At 42.0% G+C, this 17,354-nt stretch overlaps 1 protein-coding gene across 1 annotated transcript in view; it reads right to left on the bottom strand.

Annotated features, from left to right (window-relative positions):
* gse1b (Gse1 coiled-coil protein b) overlaps nucleotides 1-17,354 on the bottom strand; it is a 78,177-nt gene that overhangs the window by 24,034 nt on the left and 36,789 nt on the right. The window contains exon 3 of the mRNA XM_063005203.1: nucleotides 5,428-5,636. Within this exon, the coding sequence (XP_062861273.1) occupies nucleotides 5,428-5,636 (209 nt within the window). The remainder of the gene's footprint in view (nucleotides 1-5,427; nucleotides 5,637-17,354) is intronic.

Below are 17,354 nucleotides of genomic sequence, written 5' to 3'. Positions count from 1 at the left end.
GCAGGGTATCTATGTGGTACAGTGGAATCCAGGCTTTACATACCCAGCCGAACAGGCGTCTACATACAGACATGATTGACTATGTCTGGAGCGGAGGTGGTCAAGGCTCATGACAGATTTGCATCCTGTCCAGGGCCTCTGATAGCACTGCACCTAGTGATTCCAGGGAAGCCGGACCCACCCCATCCTGACCAGGATAAAGCAGTGGGAAAAAAAGGGAAAATAAACTACAATGGTGTTCCTGCCTTGTTGACAGTCATTTAGAGGGTTTGATCCCTAGGTGGGGCGGTCCAGGCTCCAGAGTTTGCATGCTCTCCCCGTGTCTGTGTGGGTTTTCTCCGGGAGCTCTGGTTTCCTCCCGCAGTCCAAAGACATGCAAGTAGGTAAATTGGAGATACCAACTTGTCCATGACTGTGTTTGACATTAAACCTGTCAACTAATGAATCTTCTGTAACGAGTATCTACCGTTTCTGTCATGAATGTAACCCAAGTGTGTAAACCATGACGTTACAATCCTAATAAATAAATAAATGAAAGCTGCCTTTAGTCACTTGTGAAAATACAGTGAAATATAGGTCAGTATTGGTGTAGTATTGTAGCATAGATGGCAGGAGCTTCTGTCCATGTGTGTACACCAAAAAAATACAGGCCTGAATGCTTAACCCCTACAACAAGGGGGTCATCAGTGTTATGCTGTTGGATCATTTACTCCTGTCCCGTTTTCCTTCTGACTGACCTTTTTATTAATATAACACAACCTTTGCATCCTGATGGAGTTGGTTACTTCTAAACTAACAAAGACCCTTTGACAAAGGACAGGACATTAGGGCTTATTGAATGGTTTAATGTATATAAAAAATGATGTGCTCTTGTCTTTACAGTCTAAAGATCCTAACCCAATTAAGTGCTTGCCACCACCATCATCAAAACACCAGTTAAGAGAATGTCTTTTGAAAAAATGGTGTTCCATCCATCCAGTAATATTCCAGAGACATTCAGAATCCATGCCCAAGCTATTCTGGCAGGCTAAATGTTGCCCAACATCTGACTAAACCACTGTATATCCATATTTCATTACACACTGCAGCTTTAAACCTGCAGACTTATCTAAAAGTGAATTCCTTTTTGAATTTGCTGATGAGATCGTTTTCTGAGACTGGCACATTGACCTTTGTGCCCTCTGCTGGCTATTCAGTTACAATGCAACATCACAATGTGGTTTGTGTGTTTCTCACAGGGGTGGCAGGTGTGAGGTGGGTCTACCCACATTAAAAATGAAAGAGGAGTGTGTTGTTTTCAGGGCCTGCGGCCTGCCTGCTGCCTGGCTCTGTTCAGCTTTTGTGTCTTTTGTCTGCCAGCCACTCGGGCAAAACAAGAGACGACTTTTCAGCGAAGGTACAACCCCCACCGTAGCCACTGAAATTCACTGGCAAATGGTAAAACCCACTCATATATTTACTGATTTACTGGTTGAATACATTTTATAATTAAGATACATTTTTATCATTAAGCAGGGGTGGGCAAGGCAGGTGTCTTTTTTATTCTGCCAGTCTGCTAGAGAACCTGATGGTTTATTTATGTGCTGAAATGCATTTTGAACGCAACACACTTCAGATGGTTCAAATACTTTTGAGAAAATTAGCATGTCGTTGAATTCCCAGGCTTTGTTGAGGGTCTGATGAAGGACTTTTGAAGCAACAGCAATTTGCAAGAAATCTCGATTGCTTAACAACATACCAATTCTTTAATAATGAATGAATGATAATCGACTGTGTGTGTGTGCGTGTGGCGTTCTTCCTGCTGTAGGAAAAACAAGTGGTGTCTGTGACCCTTACCTTTCCCTGACCTATAAACTCACAGTAGAATGCGCTCTCCATTTACAAAGAAGCATCTGCATACTCCAGACACACACAGTGCATTATATGCTAAGTGAACGCCCGCTCCTTTGCCCTCCCTATGCGGCGGGGGTCGGGGAACTCCATGCATCAGAATGGCATTCGCTGGCGTCACTCAGATGGAGCGATAAATCCGAATTGCCAATTAGGAAGCAATTACAAGCTGTGGCGACAGAGCGACGCCCTCTTGTTGAAAGCAAATCTTCTCACCAGTGCAGATTCAGTATCTTCTATTATTTCTAAAATACTCACAGAGCAATTCTGGCACTGCTGAAAAAACAATAACGTACAGATCTACCCAGAATGCAATTGAATTATCGGGTGGAAGGCAGGCACAGTTAGCCCGTCAGACACACTGTCTGCTGCTATCAATGCAACAAAATAGCGATGGGTCCAGCCTCCAGCTTCTATTTTTTTTTTTTCTTCGTCTGCTTATGCAAGACAGGTCAGAGTCCAGCCGCCCCAGCTTAGGCTTTAATTGGATTGACAGCTTCGGGGGGAATAGGACATTCGCCGGGGGGAGGCGTGGAGAGGGGTTCCATCTCAAAACGATGGCGTAACCTTCTCACTCTGAGCTGATTAAGAGTGAAGAGCGAACAGAGCTCTTTTTGTTCAGGATGGAAAGGGGGCGGGGGCTTGGCTGAATGAAGGTCTGCTGGGGCTGATACACAGGCACTGACCTAAACTGGCACTGCTGCGTCAACCTGGCTGACCCTGGACCCCAGGGGCTTCAGAGTGTGCAAGTGTTACTGACAATAGATATTAGCCATAAGCCACAAGAAGTAAAACACTAATGTATGTGTATTCAGCCAGAGCCTTAAAGACTGAGCGCTACTTCTGGTTAAAGCTTGGCAGTGTTAAAGTGCATACAGATTATATAGCAGTAGGGTATACTGTATAACAGCAAAACCACTACCTATGTGCACACAAACTGGACCATAGCAATGTAGCCACAATATATTCAATTATGGCCAAAATGCTGGTATAATTAACAAATAAAACTTGTTTGTAAGGGTTACAGCAGTAAAGTTTTCCCCTTTTGTTCGAGCCCCAGCGATACCAAAGCCATTTCCTCCCGGGAGTCAGAGAGCATCTAGATCAGGGGTGTCAAACTCATTTTCACCGAGGGCCACATCTGCATTATTGTGGCCCTCAAAGGGCCGATTGTAACGTATTCTGCTGTGATTGCAGTCTGTTGTTTTTCTTGGAGGCTAAATTCTGCATTTATATTGTCCTCCTTTACCACAGACACAGCCTCATAACACAAGAGACGCACCGTTTTCTTTTCCTGAAGCACAAATTTGTTTTCATTTTCATTAAATTTCCTCCTTCTGCTTAATTTTCGTACTTATCTTCATTTTAGGATCATGTATAAATATTTCTTAACATCATCTACTGGCGGGATGTGTCACTTTGCAGGTCACAAAATCAGCATGCATTTTGAGAGATGCAGTTAATGTAGGATTTTACAGTGTATTTTAAGACAATTGTTCTGCCCTCACTAATAGTTTATCCCCCTTGCTCAGCTGGACAGACAGACAGACAGACAGACAGCTCTCTTCAGAATACAGTCAGTTTTATTTGCTTCCTAGCTGTGTGCACCAGAATGAAGTAAAAATACAAGCAATAAAAACAATAAAGAACTTAATACAGTAAAAGCACACAGCTGTAGTCAAGTGTTACATCTGGTACAATATGAGATTTAACCAAACGTAAAATAGCGCTAACGAGTTAGCATTTTGTGTAAAGATACTAATTGCTATAGTAACGGTAACAATTGTATTTAATTACGGTAAATTTGTAACTAAAACGCTGTGATATACTCACTAAACATTTACAAACAACTGAGAATATAAACGCCACTACTTACAGACGATGCTTTGGTATTATATTGCAAGATAATTATTTATATTTATTATTATTGTTTACATCACTACCCGCGTTCTTTTGCCGTAAAAGTCACATGGCTTCTTAGCGAAGGTCAAAGTTAGTTGCCATGACTACGATGCCACTGGTTGCCGCTTAAAGGCGCAGGTGTCCCATTAAATTGTAAGTGTGACTCGAACCATCACAACAATCGTCGTTTAAGCTCTCGCGGGCCACATAAAATGACGTGGCGGGCCGGATCTGGCCCGCGAGCTGTGAGTTTGACACCCCTGATCTAGATGCTTGTCTCTGGTGTCCGAGTAGAAGGGATTGCATTTGTTCTTCATCAATAAGTCTATCATTTAAAAATGAACAGGCCACTTTCTAGCACAGTTCTAGGTGCACTCATGTTCCATGACAATTTGTAAGCAGTCGTCTGGCATTACAGGTCTCAGAGGAAGCACATGCTAGCCGCCCCCTTCAACTAGGTTAGATTGGCTTGATAACAAGCAAGTAAAAACCCTAAACTACAAAAGTATCGTGGTGTGCAGGCTTCGTCCACTCAGTAGGTGGCTTCATGTAGCCTGTTTGAAAAAATCTCTACCTTTTAACTTGCCTTTTATTTCCCAGCAGTGAGAAGAGTTCAGCTGCCCTCTGACATCCTGAAACAAAGCTAAAAGCCCTGGTCAGAGAGGCCAAAGGTCACAAACAAGACAAGCTGAGGGAAGCCCAATGGCCATGGCTGTGGCCATCACAACCAGTAAGCTCCTGCTAGCCAGCGGATGAAGATAAGAAGGATTAACAGATAGCAATAATCCTTTATCAAAGTGAGCACACCTTTCTTACATGGTGTGAGAGAGGAAAAAGAAAATAGGGATGAACTTGACTGCTGGGCACGGAAAGAGGGCACAGATGTTGGCTGTTGTAAAAGCCGTCTACTCTGTGGCCTTTTGGCACATGTCCATATGTCACATACACTTTACCCTGGCATGATGTTAGAGCTCCCAATTCCCCAACAAATGTGCACTGTGTGTAAATGTGAAGACATTTAATCACTGGATACAGTAAAACATCTGGACCTCCTATTCTGCCTATAGCCCTACATCTCCTTCTAAATAATGCTAGATAATAATAAACTAAATAATCCAGATGTTAATTATCACTTAACAATAACACTGGCTAAAAATCTATTTATGTATTTTTATCTTTTATCTCCCAATCTGGTCGTATCCAATTCCCAGTTTTATTTTGTCTCTACTTTTGCAACCCTCTACCCTGACCGAGGTGGACTGTACCAAACTCTTGACCCCTCTCTGACACACATACCTGAAGTAGGTGGGATCAGGGATAGGGATCAGTATTGCGTATGGAGAGAAATCCCTTTGACTCTCTCACCCTCAGACATAGCCAATCATGTCTGTGTAGCTGGCTGATAGCAGAGATGAGATTCAAACAGGAGAGCTTGGGACCTCAGCAGCGGTAAGCTAGTGCTTTAGACTGCTATGCCTGTGTATGTGTCATGGAATAGGAAGAATTAGTAGCACTGTTACCATGTTAGCTATCAGGCTGGAAGTATGTGCTTATACCTCTGGATTATTGGGGATAATTTTATGCTGTAAGGGCCCCATCTACAACATATGTGCCATATGAAACAAAAAAAATTACCTCTCTCACTGGGCGGCTCTCACTCCTCCACAGACCGTTGACCGTTTTAGTGGGGGCAATGGTTACTACAGGTGGGGTGCTGGGAACACTATGACCTCCAGGTGGCACTATCACTTGGCCCAGCGGTCCCCGCTTGGGCGTGCTCACTGGAGAACTCTGGTTGGTGGCTGGAGATGAGACAGGGGAGGATTCGCTACTGATAGATGAACCTGCGAAGAGAACAGTAAAGATGGGTAAGAAAATTTGATGAGTAAATGCGTTTTTCATAGATATATTTAACAATGTAGTCAGATCAAGAGAGTTAATGAAAAACAAGCACTGATATTTGTGAAGGTCTGTGGCATGTGATCACTGCAGCTTGGAAAAGTGATAAAACACACAGGAAACCACATATTCACAATGCTGCCATATGCACACCTACACACAGCTTTTGTACACTGACACACACACACACACATAAGATCAACCCTGAAAAAGTTTCAACACCTAAAGAAGAATGTGTATCAACACATCTGCCCTTGATTCATTATCCAAATCAGATTTCAAGAAACAAACATACAGTGGTGTGAGAAAGTAATTGCCCCTTTAGATCATTAAGGAAACATGACATGACACATAATGAAATAGCGCTCAGATGGTGCTGAGGGTATTAGTCTAGCCAACCACAGCTGAGATCAGAGTTAGAATGTCAGCGGGCATGATTGGTTTTGTTTGGGGGGGTAGGGGGGGCTGCAATAGATTGTTTTGGTTATAACTCCATAATACAAAACATTTACATTTTTGCCATTAAGCAGACACTTTTTCAGTACTGTGACAGTATATTGTCAAAGCAGCAATTGAGGATTAAGGTCCTTGCTTAAGGGCCCAACAGTGGCAACCTGGCATTGGTGGGGCTTGAACCAGCAACCTTTCGATTACTAGTCCAGTACCTTACCTGCTAGGCTACAACTGCCCTGAGAGACTAGACTAGACTAGGATGTTATGACTTTTAAACAATTGAAGGTTAAGAGCCTTGTTTAGGGGCCAGTGGAAACTTTGCTGTGGTGGGGCTTGAACCAACAACCTTGGGATTACTAGTCCAGTATCTTAACCGCTGAGCTACCTCTGCTTTTCGATCAAAAAGGAAAGTCTTATTAACCAAGACAAACTCATCTGATTTTCACCAAAGCACCTGGATGATTCCAGAAATTTTAAAGATGATGCTTTATGGACAAGTAAATAAGAATTGTATGTTCTTTTATTGATGTATTGATATATTGTGTCTGGAAAAAAGCAAAAACCATTTCTTTACGATTATCATTGTGGTGGTGGTGGTGGTAGTGTGCTGGTGTGGGAGAGCATTGCTGCAACAAAACCTAGACAATCTGCTTTTATTAGATGAATCATACGAGGGATCATCAACTATATGAACTGAAGCTGAGGCATTGTTGAGTTATACATTTATTCATTGTGTGTTTTATCACCGCTTCATTCTACTGTATATAGGGTTACAGTGGGTCCAATTCACTGGACGAAAGGTAGAAAACACCTTAGACAGGTCGCCAGTCCACAGGCGAACAACGCATACAGGACCCAGACCACTCTACCTGGGAATCAAACCCAGGACCTTCTTGCTGTGAGGCGACAGTGCTACCCACCGAGCCACTGTGCCGCTCGAGGATGTAAGTAATTAAGAATAATTGAAATCAGTGAAGGTTAGTAATAAAAAAATAAATGTACACAGTTATCCACATACTCCAGACCCTCTAGTGAATTTGATTGGATTGTTTGATGCCTGGTGTTCCCTTATTAACTTATTAGCAATTTAATACTTGGGCTGTGAGGCTTAAATCTATTTCAGACTAGGTACTGACTCATCCAGACCCAGAGTTTCCTAATCAACAAACTGCTGAGGTGCAAAATTGGAATTTTAACAGCTATCAGATCCTTCTAGAGGTGCTCACGCAGTGGACTGCTCTTTGAACATACTTTCAAGTATTTTGAGCACAAATATACAAAAAAAGTTGGTAAGCTAGTACACTATTTGACCAACAAGCCACTTTCACTTGGAACAGATGATAAGCAACCAAGTGCTCAGCATATGTGGAGACATCTTCAAGGCTGTAGAGAAAAAACATCCCAGGTGGCATTAAACGGATGCCAAGATTGGCATCTGCCGTCAGACTGTTTTAAAGAATCTGGTCAGTGCAAACTTCCATACACTTAAATTTATGAGTTTTTAAATGTAAATGCTCTTCATGTTCTTTTGACTGGTAAAATAATCTAAATAAACAGGAATTTTTATTAAACCCTACATGTCGACACACCTGGGACACTCGTTTGCACTTCTTTTACCATCTTCCAAATGCAATTAATGATAATAAAAAATAACTCTAATGGATTAGTGCTTATAACCAATCGTATAACTCACAGCATTCTCACAGCATAGGTTCATCTATGTTAATGAACACATTAAACAAATTAAACAGAAGATACTCTTTACACCCTGACGGCAAGGTTCTACTTTTAAAGTTCTCAAACAGTGAAGCGTGATTAGTCTTAGCTTCGTTTGGCCGATAAAGGACTAAACTGGACTCGATCCTTTGAAATAGTCCCATATGTCCTGCATGTCTTAACCTACCAGCGTAGTATGTGAATCTATGGCATCTACATGGAATTGGACAGCAAGATGGGATTAGATTGGTCTCACTAATTGAAGGCTCTATTATAACTGTGTGAACATGTACCTGCAATCGTGTGGGGAGTTGTGCACAGATCCATGCACAGATGTATTCAGTCAGTGTTGCGTGAACCACAGCACAAACAAACAGAGAACTGAACAATAAAGTCCATTATTCTTCCTTGTATAGACTCCTCTGTTTGTGCCACCCTAATACGTCTGTAATTATATAAATTCAACACTGGTAGTATTTACATGGGACAGTGGTAGCCTAGTGGGTAGAGCTTTGAACTATCAATTGAAAGGTTGAGAGTTTGAATCCCAGCTCTGCCATGCAGCCACTGTTTGCTCCAGGGGCGTCATACAATGGCGGACCCTGCGCTCTGACCCCAGCTTCCAAACAAGCTGAGATACATGAAGTAAGAATTGCATTGTACTGTACACCTGTATATGTATATATGACAAATAAAAGCATTCTATTCTAATTTCACTAAATTTCTCCAAATTCCTAACAGAATGATTACAGTGCCAGTCATGCCCTCCCTTGTATATTTGCAGCATCAGTTTGGGGCTGGTCATCTACACAATGCAAGGTCTATAAAGACATACAGAAACTCTGGTGGCCTGCACAGAGCCCAAACCTCAGCCCTACTGAACAGCTCTGGAATGAACTGGAACATCAGTTGAGACTTTCTTGATCTTGTCCAACAATACAAATACTCTTTCGAACACAAATTCCCACAGACATACTTCAACATCTTGTTGTTATAGCTGAAAAGATCACACAGAGGTCAGTCTAGTTTAGCCCCCCCACCTCTACACACACACACACACACACACACGTATCTGCTGACTGTAATGCATTAGACTAGCTTTATGGCTTTCCAGTAGAGAGCAGTATTACAATACACAAAAGTGCTCTATCTGGAAGGCCATTAAGAGCTGACATTTCTGATGAAGGACTTTCCAAGTAAATGACAAAGCCAGTCAAAGACAGGGGAGGTGAAAAGGGGGTGGGAGAAAAGAGGTGGCATTTGCGAGGCTTCTGGATGCAGTAATTACAGAGCTGCTGCTGACTAAAAGCCATCATTAAAGATGTATGGGAGGAATTCAACCTGTTGCTAATCTGAACGTAGAGAACCACAGACGTACACCTTCATGTTCTGTTTGCCAACAATGGCTTTGGCGTTGATCCAGGTCATTTCTTTAATTTTACAATTATATAATGACTTTTTAAATCCTTTAACAGGATAAATCCTTATTCGAAGACCCAATTATAGAACCTTTACATTCTTAGATGTTCTGCTGATTCGTCATAAAATTATAATATAATTATAATATAAGTATAATTTACCTGATATTCATTAAAGGCACCGAGCCAAACACATCAGGCTCAATACTAAAACAATCATTTGACCACTTGTCCACTATCAGTAGCCATAAACCCACTGAACATTTTAGGTGAACTGGTCAGTGTTTAATAGTTGCAAGTAAGCTGGTACTATACTACATGGCCAAAAGTATTTGGACACCAAACCATGAGCTTGTTGGACATCCAAAAAATGTCAGTGGGAATTTGTGCCCATACAGTCAAAAGAGCATTTGTATGACTGGCACTGATTTTGGTCAAGAAAGCCTTAATTGATGTTCCAGGTCATTCCAAAGCTGTTCAGTGGGGTTGAGGTTAGGACTCTTTACAGCAACCTTTTCTTCGTGTATTATTAGAGCTTGCTTTGTGTACAAGGCCTGTCCTAAAGTGGAAGCATATATTTTCCTTTATATTACTGATTTATTACACCCGTTAGCATAAATAGAATAGGGGTGTCCCAATACATCTGTCCATATACTGTATCTGAAAACATAATCTGGATAATGCACCAATCCAATCAATTATATCTGTGAAGGTAACTGATCGGCCAATAGCACCTGCTGAGATTAGAACCCGGATCTCAGTGGTGATGGGCTTAAGTAATAGACTAAGTGTGCAACCTGATCATGCTTTCTACTATTGTTGCCAAATCTGAACCAAAACCAAAACTGAATAGTCTGTGCGAACCTAATACATGTCGGTCACCAGCAAGGAGCAGCAGTTCAGCCCCATTCCTAAATTGCCTACCTCAACACCCTAAGCCTACTGTAATAATACAGTCTAATACAATCTGAGCCACTATCACACATTTCCTGCCCTGCAAGAACATTTTAAGAAAAAATATCAGCCACAATCACAAAAAGGCCACAAGATTCATATAGAACAGAAAAATGTTTGATTATTTTAATCATATTTAGTGTTCAATTTATTTTTAGAGAACTCTGCTTGTTAGGAACAAGCAAATCAGCCTCACCACTGGCCCGAAGACGAAGCGAGTAAAGACGGGGGTGAGGGGGGTAAAAGGTGGTGACAGCATGTTGAAAAGTGAGACAGAAAGGAAGTGTGTCGTGTCTGCACAGCAGCAATTAGTAGCATACTCCCCGCCAGCCATTAGTCTGTCCTGCTTCTCTCAGGCAATCAATACCCACTCAGAGCACAGAGGGGTTTAACACAGCCATCACACTGAGGCGGGGTGGGACAGCTGAAGCTAGCTTTATAGTGTGTGATACTTGGCCTGATTTTGCTGATGTGGACAAATATGTGTATCGTAAAGGATTTTGGTTTGGGGCTTATTAGGTGATGCTGTGATCAAAGACGGTCAAGATAGAAGCGTTGGAGGGGTCAGTCCAAAATCCTTCGGTTGGGGGATGGCAGAGGATGATGTAAAATGACTATACGAAGCACCATGACTTTGTTTAAACAAGATCATTTACAACACCTAGACTAGGCGTAGCAAAATAGGAAAATAAGCATCTCATGTTGTTTACCAAGCCATAAATGGCACCTCACTTGCATGTCATTGGACTGTGGGAGGAAACCGGAGCTCCCGTAGGAAACCCACACAGACACAGTCAGAACCTGCAAGCTTCACACAGAAAGGACCTGGACCGCCCCACCTGGGATTGGTACCCAGGACCTTCTTGCTGTGAGGCAACAGTTCTACCCACTGTGCCGCCCATGTAGTGTGATCGAAGAGTGAAGAGCCTGGAGAACCTGGTCACCTGACCATGAGCTTGCTGGACATTCCATTTCAAATCCACATGCACTATTCAACAGTTACAACAGCCTCCACACGTCTGGAGAGGCTTTCCACAAACATTTTCCAGCCTGGCTGTGGGACCTTGTGCCCGTTTAATTCCATTTCTAGAGTCAGGCGCTGATGCTGGATGTCCTAGAGCAGTCAACATTCTTATTCATCCCTAAGTTGTTCATTGGGGATTGAGCTCAGGGCTTTGTGCAGACCACTGGAGTTCCTTCACGCCAGACCTGTTGATCCATTTGTTTATGGACCTTGTTTACCATGCTGGAAGATGAAGTTGTAAAGTTGGAAGCATACACTACATGGCCAAAAGTATTTGGACACCTGAGTATGAGCTTGGACATCCCAATGCAAAAACGCATGGTATTAAAATAGAGTGACCTCTATGTGAGCTTTTCATCTATATTAACATGCTCATCCAGTCAAAAGAGAATTTGTATAGCTGGGCACTGATGTTGGTCAAGAAAGACTCGATTAAAATTCCAGTTTATTCCAGAGCTGTTCAATGGGGCTGAGGTCAGGGCTCTGTGCAGGTCACTGGAGTTTCTTTAAACTAGGGGCTTAGTCATGCTGGAGCAGGGAAGGGCCTTACCTAAACTTTTGCTGCAAATTTTAGCAGGGCTACAGTACAGCCAAAAACCATCCTATTGTCACAACTGCTAAGGTAACCATGGATCACAGCCTCACCTTGAGCAAACTCCATCTACTTTCACAAGTATGCTTGTGCAATAGGATACAGACAGCAGCACATCAGGTACGTTACGGATCGTTCTGGATTTGGATGCGGACCACAGTGTACTAAAGGATACCGTGCGATGAAAACAGGTCTAGAGAAGCTCAGTCCAGTTTTCTCTTCTTTTAATGATGCAATGCAGCTATTTCAGAGAGAGATCGTGATCTACTCATTTTCAACAACAAATCTGCTTCCAGCGGGCTCTCCGAGAGTCAAGAACCTAGCCTCTATCACAAGCTTCTGTATTTACATCACTGACACTCAGTTTTTTCTGCAGCAGGGCAGAGCTTTGTGAATAATTCAGTAATATCAGGAGAGCAGACTTGTGAGATGTGAAATATTCTCCATGCCTTTGCTTTTGTTATTCCTTCATCTCATTTCTCGCTCTGGTTTCCCTTAAGCAGTGCCGCTCACCCCCTCCATTGTACAGCAGCCAGACCCTGTGTTACAGCATCCCTCCTGGCAGGGGGGGAAGGTAGGGGAGTAAACACTCTCCCTAGTGGGGTTTTTATTTCCTCATCTTCGCTTTGAACCGTACCACGCATACACGCGGTGGCAAACAAAGCTCCCGCTGCCCACAGCCGGGCCGAATTCCTGGAGGTCCGCGCCTGAATGGCTGTCGTCCCGAACGTCATCCGGGCAGATGGGCCTCTCAATGACACGCACGCCATCTGAACCTCTGCAAACTGGTGTCAGTTTATGATATGCTAATAGGATTCAAATCTATTCGCTGTGGCATGTCCCTGCAAGCTGCTCACTGAGGAAGCATTGCCCATACTGGGTGTCTGTGCTTCCTGCAGTACGAGGACACCAAGGCTGGTTTGAAATGCCACGAATATGGTGTTTGTTTCGGAAGGAAAACAGAGCACGATCAGAGAACAGAGAGGAGAATATTGAGAATTCAAGATTCACTTTGTCCATTTGACCACTTTATCCAGATAAGGGTGGAATGGTTTAGAATCTAACCAGTAAAAACTGGACACCAGGCAGAAATACACTCTGTATAGGGTACCAATCCATCAAAGGGCATAGCATACACATTAATTCATTACATACATTGTATTACCTCATATAATAATTGTGATTATTCATTAATTCATTCATAATCCTATCCTATACCGGGATCTGTAGGTGCAAAGCTGGCTCATATCCAGGACAAAACATCCCACACTTACTTTAAAACAAAACTGGACTAGACAATACACAGAGTGGTATGTTTTGTAGATGTGAAGAAAAACCAAAGTACTGCCTTCACAGACAGGAAACAAAGCTCAGACTTAAACACAAGACTCTAGTATTGGTGCTGTACAGCTCCAGAGGGCTGTATATGAAATTATTTTAGCCTTTATTTAAAAAAAAGGGTAAGGTGGAAATGCACCTTGATTGTGATCCTAGGTATTAACAAACAACAGGTCTGGGCTAAATAAAGTGCTCAAATGAAGGGCTATACTACTTAAGGAGATCAGTAAGATATACAGAAGGGATTAATAAAAACTGACCAAGACCAGGGTGATATTGGCTGATTATTTACTTAATTTCATTATTATTATTATTAAATGTTCATAAATCTAATAATTATTATTATAATTATAGTAATAATTATATAATTATTATAATTATAATTAATTATAATATTATTATTATTATTATTATTATAAATAAAATAATAATAGAAATTATTATTATTATTATTTAAAATTATAAAAATAATATTAGAGAAAAAAAATCCTAAAAATTCCCTAGAGAAATAAATAACTGTAAGAATTTCTTTGGTTTCTCAGCTTTAAGACACTTTTTAATCATTAAATAAAAAATAAAAAAATCACGACTAGACTACTGATTGAAGCATTTCATTACATGTTGTCAACATTTCTATTTTAATAATACATCAAATATAAATAAAATACTTAAGGGAATTGTACATTTTGGCAAAGTTAAATAAAAAATTTAAATATATACACTGATTAGGCAAAACATTATGACCACCTTCCTAATATTGTGTTGGTCCCCCTTTTGCTGCCCCATTCGCAACAAACTGTGATGCACTGTGTATTCTGACACCTTTCTATTAGAACCAGCATTCCTTCCTTGGACCACTTTTGATAGATACTGACCACTGCAGACCGGGAACACCCCACAAGAGCTGCAGTTTTGGAGATGCTCTGACCCAGTCGTCTAGCCATCACAATTTGGCCCTTGTCAAACTCGCTCAAATCCTTACGCTTGCCCATTTGTCCTGCTTCTAACACATCAACTTTGGGGATAAAATGTCCCTTGCTGCCTAATATATCCCACCCACTAACAGGTGCCGTGATGAAGAGATAATCAATGTTATTCACTTCACCAGTCAGTGGTCATAATGTCATGCCTGGTCAGTGTACTTTCCACTCCTTACACTTCTTTTACATGTATAGTAACCTAACACCTACATTTTAGAACATTAGACTGTGTTACAGAAGCAGAAAAAAACCGAATTAATTTGCAAATGACATCAAACACAAAGCTAAAATGATGCGTCCTGGCAACATTTCCAAATTCCGGCTAACAATAATCATTCTGAATGATAACGCAGATCAGCCAAAATAAAAACAAAAGCAAAAACATCTAAATCTGATAGTGCAACCCTAAGAAAAAAGATGCGGTGAGGTGAAAGTGCAAGTGGACACATACAGGAGGCCAGAGAGATTTTAAGGAGCCGACTGTCCGCGCCGGTTTGATTAATGTGTTGCTCTGCTCTCTGTGAGCTCCCCCATTAACCCAGCCTCTCTCTCAAACTGCCTACACACATGACCGGCCAGCCTCTGCCCGCTCACACACACACACACACACACACACACACACACACACACACACACACACACACACACACACACACACACACACCCTCCCCTCCTGCTCTTTAAGAACTCGGGCCTGCATTAGAACAACATCAGCACTTAATTAAACAGGCCATTTCACACCTGGTGTGCATAGCGGCTCTCGAACAAGCCTGCTTCCATATGCTCTCTCTGGTCATGGACTGCCAACGCCACACAAAGGCCTGCTAATCTGAATCACTCACACACACACGCACACACAATCAGTGTGTGTCTATGTGCACATGTACTGTGTGTACATGGAGTCATGTGTTTGCTTTTGGGAAAGTCCACACTGAAAGGTGTGACGGCATGTTTTTAAACGAGGAGCCGAAGACAATGCGGGTGTTCTGCGGAATCAGAGACCAATGTTTGCCCTCATTTGCGTCTATATCCGTGTTTTTTATCTGTCTGCTAAACTCACGTCAGCCTGTGAAGTTTATCTGTGTTTGCATTACAGTCGTCGAGCTTTGCAAAGTGAAACAGCACATAACTTCTTACCAGCAGAAAGAACACAAGCAAAAGTGCTAGATATGGACACACACCTTGTGGGCAGTTCCTCGAGACACTGAGGGGAACTGCCTTCCTTTTCTTTTTTGTATTACACAATTAGCTTAGGGTGCATTTACATGAGAAGCGTTTTGCAATTCGCTCACCGCGGGTCTCGGCGCAAACTGCCACTTTGTTCAGCACTTTGATTGACCGGTGCAGTAAACCAGCATCAAGTGCAAATATGAGACGAATCTGCATTTGTGTGGAACAACCGTCAAATTCACTCTGAAAGCTCCACAGACATCTATGTTTAGGTGTATTTTCCTGTTTTAACTGTTTCACTTTTAAACTTGTGTTACAGCTCGGAATGCTGAGAAAACAGCTTTTCCGAGAGAGTCTACAACGCTTATTAAAAAAAAAAGCTTAACTTGGTCTAATGTACTAAAAGAATGACACTGGAACACTTAAGCTCTCTTAATTATTACTGGTCATATGTTCTCTCCACTAATGGAATTCCTCGGTCGTTGTCACGCTAAGCTTTGTTCACGTTGAGTTGTTTGTATTGCCTGAGTCGCTTTTACTGCGTCATATCAAACAGTTCATCTCATTGGAGGTGCTTTGAAAAGGTCAGTGGCAAACTGGGTCAAAGTTCCATAAGGTTAAACCCAACGCGGCAGAAATCCTTATTTGCTATACTAGTCTGCAGATACAGCAGACATGACCTGTTGTGTCCCAGAAAATTATTAACAGCGTGCTTAATTATGTTTCTAATAATGCTAAGGTTACCACCTTAAGCACACTTACTTGGTAAATAGAAGGCAGTTTGAGACACAGCCCTTCAGCATGCAGGCTGAGGTAGCTCAGGTTACACTTTACCTCAAGTAAAATGTTCTTATTTAATTTAAATTAACTGTTTCATCCTGGTCAGGGTCATCACAGGTCTGGTTCCAGTGGGAAACACTGGGCGCAAGACAGGAAAACCCACGATAAGAAGCCAATCCATTGCAGGGCTTCGCCCAGACACACCCAGAACATTGCCAATCATGTCTGTGTAGACGCCCGGGCAGCTGATAGCGCCTTTGAGCTTCAAACCTGCATCTTAGCCATGAATCAAACATAGATGGCTTGTCTAATTCCTCGTCATTAAGGTAATTATGCTTTTGAATACTTAAATATTATAAAAATCTGTATCATTTCTCATCACTGAATTAGCTCAGAAAATCCCAGCGTGTACCGTGCAGAAGGTTTTTGTGTTCGCTCAGCGCAGGCTGTTCTTTTCCTGCTCCAGATGGAAGAGGTCAGTGCCACTTGGCTGCACTCCTCATGTCTACTGTGGCCACACAAAAACGAGGCTGCCCTCGGGGCAACACAACCCTCCTCCTGCACTCATCCCTCTGTTCTAGCTCATCTTTCTCTCCTCTCTTACCTAGCTTCTGGAAAAAGGCACCAAAACATTAATTACCTCCTCCTTACCGAAACAGATATGAATTAAATTATGGAGCTCTACCTAACAACATCACGGAATATGTAGACAGTAGTATGCAAAAGTTTAGACACCCCATGATTTGTTGATTGAAGACGTGCTCGGCAGGAAACAAACGTCTGCACGTTCGAATGCACAGTGTTACATGTGCAAAAATTAAATGGCACATTTAGTTTTGTTAGCTAAAGGAACTTCGAGGTTTGAGCATTTGCTTAATACATGCTAATAAAAAATAAATCATGTCAGTAATGATGTGTTGCTGTTGTTGGCTTTCTGCCGAATGTTGACAGGACTGCATTGAGGAGACATGATGAGGGCAAAAATAGCGTATTGCGATTATATTGCTTCATATTGCGATTCTGACAGAACTTGCAATATACAAGTCGACAGGTCCAACATCAGTTCTGGTGTAGCAGCATATCTGGAGAGGTACGGGTTGCATTTTGATGCTCAAGCTAATCACGGTTACATTGCATCTGATAAACAGAGTGCTTAATATGGGCTATATTGCTTTATAAGATCAGAAAGATACGCCAAAGATGAACCCTTGGGGCTTTAAAGGACATAAGCAGGACTA

The sequence above is a fragment of the Trichomycterus rosablanca genome, chromosome 11 (assembly GCF_030014385.1).
Source record: "Trichomycterus rosablanca isolate fTriRos1 chromosome 11, fTriRos1.hap1, whole genome shotgun sequence".
Lineage (NCBI taxonomy): Eukaryota > Metazoa > Chordata > Actinopteri > Siluriformes > Trichomycteridae > Trichomycterus > Trichomycterus rosablanca.
This window is presented reverse-complemented; position numbering and strand designations above follow the sequence as displayed.